The sequence below is a fragment of the Merops nubicus genome, unplaced genomic scaffold, assembly GCF_000691845.1.
Source record: "Merops nubicus isolate BGI_N331 unplaced genomic scaffold, ASM69184v1 scaffold14502, whole genome shotgun sequence".
Taxonomy (NCBI): Eukaryota; Metazoa; Chordata; class Aves; order Coraciiformes; family Meropidae; genus Merops; species Merops nubicus.
This window is the reverse complement of record NW_008594429.1, coordinates 4,116-12,672: the sequence shown is the minus strand read 5'-3', so window position 1 is coordinate 12,672 and position 8,557 is coordinate 4,116. Positions and strand designations below refer to the sequence as shown.

General features: G+C 53.6%; 1 protein-coding gene across 1 annotated transcript in view; it reads right to left on the bottom strand.

Moving 5' to 3' along the window:
- Nucleotides 1-8,555, bottom strand: part of TRAP1 (TNF receptor-associated protein 1) — a gene marked incomplete at its 5' end in the record, with an annotated part of 21,518 nt that extends 12,963 nt beyond the window's left edge. Inside the window, 3 exons of the mRNA XM_008935782.1 lie at nucleotides 5,983-6,123; nucleotides 6,451-6,533; nucleotides 8,501-8,555. Of these exons, the coding sequence (XP_008934030.1) occupies nucleotides 5,983-6,123; nucleotides 6,451-6,533; nucleotides 8,501-8,555 (279 nt within the window). The remainder of the gene's footprint in view (nucleotides 1-5,982; nucleotides 6,124-6,450; nucleotides 6,534-8,500) is intronic.
- Nucleotides 8,556-8,557: the final 2 nt, after the last annotated feature.

Genomic DNA, 8,557 nt, shown 5'->3' with positions numbered 1-8,557 from the left:
TGCTGCAGAACACCTGGGTGGACGCTGAGGAAGATGCCATCAAGATCTGAGCCACTCTTGCAGCGTAGTTGTTTCCCGTGGCCCCACTTTGTGCTGTGCTTCTTGTCTCCCTTCACCAGATGGTGCTGCACGGGGAGCTGGGAGCTAAGTGGTGCTGGAGTGGGGTGAGAGCTGGGCTCCTGCAGAGCAGGCCATCTTCAGCCACGGGGAGCAAAGGAACCTGCCTGGGGCTGGCTGGCACAAGCGCTGGCAGCACCAGCTCCATGAATTCCAAGGAAGGAGCTGGCAGGACCTGTCTTTGCCAGGAGCCACCGTGTCACCACACAACCCCCTGCAAACACCCAGCACTGGCCAGCACAACCACACTGCCCCACCATCGACACCACACCCTCCCTTGCAGACAGCTTCCAGCCCTCCCTTCAGCCTGCAAGAAAAGTTTTACCAGGCTGAAAAAAGCCACGACAGGGTTATTTGCAAAAGCATGAAGCACATTTTACTTTGCCAGGAGCCACCGTGTCACCACACAACCCCCTGCAAACACCCAGCACTGGCCAGCACAACCACACTGCCCCACCATCGACACCACACCCTCCCTTGCAGACAGCTTCCAGCCCTCCCTTCAGCCTGCAAGAAAAGTTTTACCAGGCTGAAAAAAGCCACGACAGGGTTATTTGCAAAAGCATGAAGCACATTTTACACAGAGTTTCATAACTCACAAGACGTAAGGGAAATGTTCAGACTTCAAAATGCCAAATGCTTCTCACAGCTTGGAGAAAACCAACCACTGGACACCACGAAAGGGAGCTCAGTGCACTGACACTTCGTTAGCTGAAGGTTAATTACAGAAGTCCTTCTGTTACTCAGCAGAACAACCTACTCACCTGCCTGAATTTTCCTTCTTGGACTTCTCAGGGTGCAGAGTAAACAGCCTCCCCCCGACCCATCCCCTCTACAGCCCTGTCAGGGAAAGACAACCCAACAGGCTACAGACCTTCACCCCATCTTCTGAGGGGCTCTGAAGAGCTCTGTGGCCACACTTGTTAAACTACTTCTGAACAAAATAACATCTACCCTGAAGAGACAGCAGCTCAGTGTTGCTTCTAGCACCTTTTCTTGTGTGGAGACCTCCCAGACTCAAAGCCCCCTGCTGAAATGCACGGGACCTTCGTGCTTTCTCTGCACTTCGTTCTGACCTCTGTGGTGTGGACATCTGCAAACAGAGACCACTGTGTATGGGTGGCTGGAGAACTGCCAGGCAGGCAGCAGCTCCAGGCTCCCACCACAAAACCCTGTTAGCTCTGCAGCCCTGAGACCTCCATCTTCCTTGGCAGAGGGGTAACAAACACCTTTGGCCCCACGAATCGGTCGGTCCACAGCTCTTGTACTCATACCATGCCTTCTGGTAAAGCAGAAACAAACTGCAGGTAATTACAGCAACAAATCTAGTTTAAATCCACAAATTGCTTCGTTTAGCTGGTAAACAAGAACCCAGGTAAAGGAACATCCTTGCTCATTACCCAAGTCCAATTTAAGGTACTGCAGAGCCTCGTTACACCATTATCTAACTATTAACTGCTGCCCTTGCCATGGCTGTGTCTGAAAGAATGCTTGCAGCTAGAGGTACATCTGAACTACTGGGCCTTTCATTTTGCTTTGTTGCAAAACAATTGAAACACTTATTTCAGTGCAAAATCTCAGTGGGGCTTCAGAAGAACACCGACTACACCATAAAATAAGGGCACTCTGCCTTCACCAACTGGTAAAGTACTACAATCCCAAGATGTCCCATTAACAAGTGCCTCCCTTGTTATTGAGATGCTTTTCTTAAAGAGATGTAAAATTCCCAAGCCCAGGACACAGCTGCACTGGAGCAGAGTTCTGGTTTAGAACCAACTGGCATCTGCTGCAACCACCAAGGAAGAAAAGGCACAATAAAAATCAACCTGATGTGCAGGAATAGAAGGAAATCTTGGCCTAGGCCAGGGAAGCTGTCCAAAGCAGACAGCCTGAGGGCTCCTCTCCTTTCCAATACCCTGGCTTAACACTATTTTCAACAATGCCCAGCACTGCTCCAGGCTCAGCCTCCACCCAGCCAGGTCTAAACACCTGCTGCTCAGAAAAGTACTGCCTTTATCCACTTGGATTTTCCCATTTTTAAATGGGACCTGTTCTTAATCTGGCATAAAGAGGAAGAGAACAAAAGATTCTGCACTCCTCTCCCAAGGCCATAGGTTATTTGAGATGCATTTATATTTCTGGTTCCCTGACTTATTTTTTAAAGATGATGCAACAAGGTGCTACAGAGCTGCACAGAGCAAAGGACATAACCCTCCCTCTGCTGCCCCTCTGCTCTGGTGAGACCCCACCTGGAGTACTGCATCCAGCTCTGGGACCACCAACACATGAAGGACATGGACCCACAGGAGCAGGGCCAGAGGAGGCCATGAAGGTGATCTGAGGGCTGGAACCCCTCTGCTGTGAGGCCAGGCTGAGAGAGTTGGGGCTGTTCACCCTGGAGAAGAGAAGGCTCCAGGGAGATGTTATGAGAGCCTTCTGGTATCTGAGGAGTGCCTACAAGAAAGTTGGGGAGGGACTTTTTGTAAGGGCTTGTAATGATAGGACGAGGGGTAATGGCTTCAAGATGGAAGAGGGGGGATTTAGATTAGAAATGAGGGAGAAGTTCTTCACTGTGAGGGTGGTGAGACCCTGGCCCAGGTTGCCCAGGGAAGCTGTGGATGCTCCAGCACTGGAGGTGTTCAAGCCCAGGTTGGATGGGGCTTTGAACAACCTGCTCTAGTGGGAGGTGTCCCTGCCCATGGCAGGGGGTTGGAACTAGATGATCTTTAAGGTCCCTTCCAACCCAAACCATTGCATGATTCTCTCTGTGGCAGCCTGGTAGCACAGGGTGGCTGCTGGCATGGAGGGGGACCAGCTCCCCACCTGCACCAGGCTTTGCTGACACACGGGTGCACCTGCACTGAGCTGCTGCAGCCCAAACACCTCGGTCCCCAACGGGAGCCTGAGCACAGCCCAGTCCCTCTTCCGTCCTGCTTAGAACAGGAGAGATCTGCTCGGCGACACAGGGAGCTGTTGCAGGGAGGAGCAGCATTTGCAGTCATTTTAACTCCTCCCAAACACAGCAAACTCGTTATTTGGTGGCTTCACAGAGGCTGATTTCAGATGACTGCAACAGCGAGAAGAAAAGCCCAGCAGAGAGAACCGAGCAGCGCGAGCTCTGGCGGCAACCCTGCTGCTCCCCGTGGCACAACAGCAGTCACCCCGCCTCCCCCAGCACCAGCAGCAGCTACTAGCTCTCTAAACACTGCAAATAATTTCCTCTAAACCGCCAGCCCTGTCCCAGCCCCAAATGAGGCAGGAGGAGGGAGCAGGGCTCCAGCCCCCAGCTGACAAGCGGGGCTAGCGGCAGGGGGCGCCTAGAGCTGCAGAGCACCGACTGCACCACGGCCCCCAGCCCCTCACCAGCCAGCCCAGGGGGCACGGGCAGGGGCTGAAGGACAGCTCGCTGGTCCCAGGGCTTTGGGAATCTGTAAAGGTGGCTCTGTTCCCACCTCAAAGGGTCCAGGAACGTCTGTAAAGCCTCAGCACGTGGAACTGCGGAGCTCTGCAGGTCTGTCCTGGCTGAAAACACACCCCTCACGCTTTCAAGTGGATTTCTGTAAGAGTTCTGACCTTGCAGGCTGTGGCTGCTACCAGATGGGGCTGTGCTAAAAACACCACGAGGCAGCTTTCAAAGGGGTGGAGGAAATGGTGCAATTTGCTAAAACAAGGGGACTGTGGTGAAGGAGCTGAGGTGCTGTAACCCAGTGGACTAGACAGGGAACATTCCCCTGCCAGCAGATCCAGCACTTGGCAATGCTCGTGTAGGATATCCCTGCGTGAGGACATCCCATTAAAATTCTGAGTCTTGCTATGGTTACCACTGCAATCCAGTCCTGGCAGAGAGGCAAACAGAACTGCAGCCCCTCAGCAGAGATGAACGCAGCATTTACTGGAGCCAGATAATCCTCCCCAGGAAGACGCCTGTGGCACAGCACCACACATCACAGACCTGCCTCCTCCCAAGTGCTGAGACACAAAGAGACACTACAGGGCTTGGATGAGGAGTTGGAGAGATCCAGCAGATCCAGCAGCCAAGAGCCAGGACCCAGGGATCAGAGCAAGACAAAGGGACCTTTCTAGAAAAAAAAACAGCCTTGGGTGATCATTGCTACAGATCACACGTGAGGGACCTGCTGCTTGTTTTGGTGGCTCCCAGGGGTACAGAGAACAGAACAGTGACTAAGGGAGAGGCTCATCTCTGCCTCAGTCACTGCAGGCAAGGTTTTTGGCACCTTAGCATTCCTGAAAGGTTCTGAATGAGGCTTGTTCCAAAGTAATCGTTACATGCAGTCTTCCTTCAAGAGGTTATAAATAAACCCTTCACTGGAGGTAAGGAGCTTTGGGCACTACTGAGAAGGCAAACCTATTAGAAGAGATTGGAGCAGCACTGCTCTCTCTCCCTTCTCCAAGTGCAGTCTTGCTGCAGTTAAAAGCTTCCTAGTTAAGACATTTAATCACATTAGAGATGCACAGGCAGCCAGGTATGGGGTTATAAAAAGACAAATCCCTAACACATCTAATTGGGGGTGACATCAAACACACCCCATCTGCAAGGCAGGCAAACGGGTCCCTTCACCAAACAGCCAAAGAAGGGGACGGGTTCCACAGCTCCAGGGCATGAGCTGTGAGATTGTCTGGGTGGGTTCAGAGCCTAGGTGCCCACCAGGAGAGCAAAAGGGGAAGATGAGAGCAAGGCAGGAATGACACCCCCCCTGGGGCTAAGCGAGGGCTCATGAAGGAACTGGTGGTGCCCAGCAGGCAGAGAAATGCACTGCTCAGGTGTGACAGGAATAGCAAAGCCTCCACAGCATGGTTTGAGAGCCTTTGGGCTGGTGATTGTGTTGCCCACTGATGATCACGAACTTCCCCATGGCAACCACGGCTGCTTGTTCCACAGAGAAACAGAGGAACAAAATCACTCAGCAGCCTCTACCAGCCAGGGCTCCTGTCCCACCTGAAAAACACCAGCCCATGCCACATCTCCCCTGGACCAGCCAGGGTCCACCCTCACCCACACGCTGCTTCCACCTCAGCCCCTGCTCTCCTGAGAGCAGCCCTCAGCTCATGCTGGGCCACGAGAAAGGTTTTCAATTTGCCTTCTTTGCATTAAGAACTTTGCCATGAAAAACACCAAAACTGAGCCTCAGCCTTACAGCCTGGGCAACAGCCACTGAGAGAAGGCTCAGCTCCACCTTCCCTCCCCACAGGTACACTGATCCCCCTTCCTGGTATGCATTTTGTCACCAGCAGGGAACAACCAAAACCAGGTTGTAGAAAGGAGGACAGGCAGGTGCTGTGGTACTGCCACGATCCATAGACACACCTCTATGTTAGGGCAGAGCCTCAGAGCTGATGAGCTGGACTTGGCCCATCCTGGAGCAGGAGGAGATAGAAATATCAGCAACATGTGGCTCTTCTCACCACCCCAGCTTCTTCCAGTGACTGAGGTGAGAGAGAAGGTCTGGAAGCTACCTCGGACTCAAGGAGGTGAGGGAAATCCTCCACAAAGGTCAGGATGAAACCAGACTCCTGACTTTTCCCCTAGTGAGAAATGCACACACAGCCTGGGAAGTGCACCAGACAAGGTACTGGCAGAAAAGCTACTGCTGGCTCTAACAGGGAAGGAAGGAGCAGCAAATTTTCCTATGGGTACAAGTGAGGAGTAGATAAATCAGTGTTTTCTCATCAAATCCTGAGGTTACAGCCTCATGAGCCAGAGTCCAGCTGAGGACAGAACACTTCTCAGGCAGGCTTGGGAATCCACAGGACTGTGCTGCCCCTCAGCTCCCACAGATCCTTCACGGGACAAAGGCAAGGGATGGGAGCAGTAGGGAACACTCTCCTGCTACCCAAGGGAAGTACCTGGATGGTGATGGTTCCCTTGCTGCTGTCTGTCTGCAGGTGGATCTCCATGTCAGGCAAGGCCTTCCCTTCTGCCATCAGCCGGTGCCGCAGCTTCTCCAGCGCGTCGCTGCCGTTGGAGATCAGCTCCCGGATAAATACCTGGGGATGAGGCACAGCCTGACACTGCAGCCTGGCCTCGTCCTCTGCACGGGGCTCCTGCAGAGCCAGGAGCTCACCAGCCCCCCACAGACTAACTCCCAGCTCACTCGAATGAGAACTGTGTCTCCCTGTTATCATCCAGGAGAACAGTTCCTCTGAACAAACTGGTTTGAAAACATATTTTCACAGTGTCTGAAGAAATAGTCACTCAAGAAAGTGTGACATGAACAGCACAGGACTTGCTGGGAAATCAAGCAGGCATTCTCCCAGCTCAATCGTTTTGGATGTACCCTTGGCAGAGAGGCTGGCAAGCTGCAGGTGCCTTACCTCCTTCTCCGAGTACAGGGACCGGGCTACGATGTCCAGGAGCTTCTTTGTTTCAGCCTGGAACTCATGTTTGGAGGCTGCACCTAGAATAAAATCACAAACACACCTTTCAGGCACTTCACCAGGGTCCTCGTGGGAAGGAAAACAAAACTGCAGCCTTACCACGTGCTTCAGCTTCCCAGGAGTGAAGATCTGAAGCAGGATGGGATGCAGGTAACTGTGTCCTCCAGCGAGATGACAACAAAGGTGTTGTTCACACCAGCCTATGAGGCAGCAGCACACTCTGCCAAGCAGACACTTGGCCTCTGTGCCTCAACTCGTGGCACACAACCCTCAAGGCAGCTGAATCCTGCAGTCCCAGCACCCTGCTCACCACGGCTGGGCTGCAGAGCAGTCAGCAAATGAGAAGTGAAAGCTGGTTCCCCCCTTGCTCCTCAGGCAGGGCTCCAGGCAATCCCCAAGAGCTTGCTCAAGTGCCTCCTGTGGTTTACAGCCTGTCCTCCATACTCCTCCCTGACCCAATCTGCACATGCCCTGCTCTAAGAACCTCTACAGCCAGGCTGCACTTCTCATGCCCAAACAATACTCAGAGCCTTAGGAGAAAAAGGCAGATTCTCCAGTGTCTCTGTGGAGCTGAGACACACGTACTCCCATGCAAGGGGGCAGCTCAATGAGAATTTTCCTCAGAAAGAGTAACACCAGAAAACATCTCAGCTGAAAGACCACCCTTGGCCTTTTAAAAATAGTATTTCTCCCACTAGAGGCATTAGAGAAGCCTGAAGCAACACAAGGGAAGCCATGGGTCCCACGTCACCTCTGCCATGCCTTGCTACACTCCCCAGAGCCAGGGCAGAAGCTGGGGTGAGGACAGCAGCAGGAGCAGTGCAACCACCCCCCTGGGGCTTCACAGCCTGGCAGCCTCCAAAGCACCTGCCTGGAACACCACAGGAGCACAGAGTTAGGATGCTGCTTCTGTGCTCTAATATCTCACAGGACTTTGCTTTAAAACACTTCTCCCTGGAGATGGGGAAAGCAATTCAAACTAAAAGACTGGCAACAGGATTCTCATTAGACCTTCAAGATCCACAGCAATGACCTGCCTCTGGGACAAAAAGTCTCTTTTTAGGCAAATTTTTGTGCCTGTGGAGTCTCTACACACACACATGACCACCAATTGCCTGGCTAAGGGAAGATGCAACCTCTCCCTGCAGCCCTGATGGCCTCTTCTCTCAGTAAAGGCCACTCTGAGTGACCTGTTCCAGTTGTGGGGAGGGGATGGTGCAACAGATTCACACTGCAGCCTGTTCCCCAGGAGCCAGCAATGGGCCCTCGTGGCCCAGAAGGGCAATGCTCTCCTGGGGTGCAGACAAGTGTGACCAGCAGCTCAAGGGAGGTTCTCCTCCCCCTCTGCTCTGCCCTAGTGAGGCCACCTCTGGAGTACTGGCTCCAGTTCTGGGCTCCTCAGCTCAAGAAAGACAAGGAATCACTGGAGAGAGTCCAGTGGAGGCTACAGAGATGCTGAGGGGCTGGAGCATCTCTGTGCCAGGACAGGCTGAGAGCCCTGGGGCTGTGGAGCTGGAGAAGCCTCAGAGGGGATCTATCAGTGCTGAGCAAGAGCTAAAGGGCCCCAGGGGGCAAGAGGCTGGGGCCAGACTCTGGTCAGTGGTGCCCAGCGACAGGACAAGGGGCAACGGGCACCAACTGGGACCTTTTGACCAGGAGGAGAAACTTCTTTCTTGTAACAGTGCCTGAGCCTGGAGCAGCTGCCCAGAGAGGCTGTGGAGTCTCCTGCTCTGGAGAGATCCCAAACCCAGCTGGATGCCATCCTGGGCACCATCCTGGGCACCCTGCTGTGGGTGAGCTGCTGGAGCAGGGGGCTTGGATGAGATGATCCCCAGAGGTCCCTTCTGACCATGCTGGGACTCTGCCAGCTAGGAGGTGATGACAAAGAGGCAGAGACACTGGTGCAGAGAGCTCACCCTGAGTCAGGGCCCAGCCGCACCCAGCCCTGCCCGTGCCCCAGGGCAGCTCCCACGACACCCGTGCCCACCTTTCACGTTCTCTGTGTTGCTGATGATGGTGTGCAGGGGCTCCTCCTCCTTGCTCT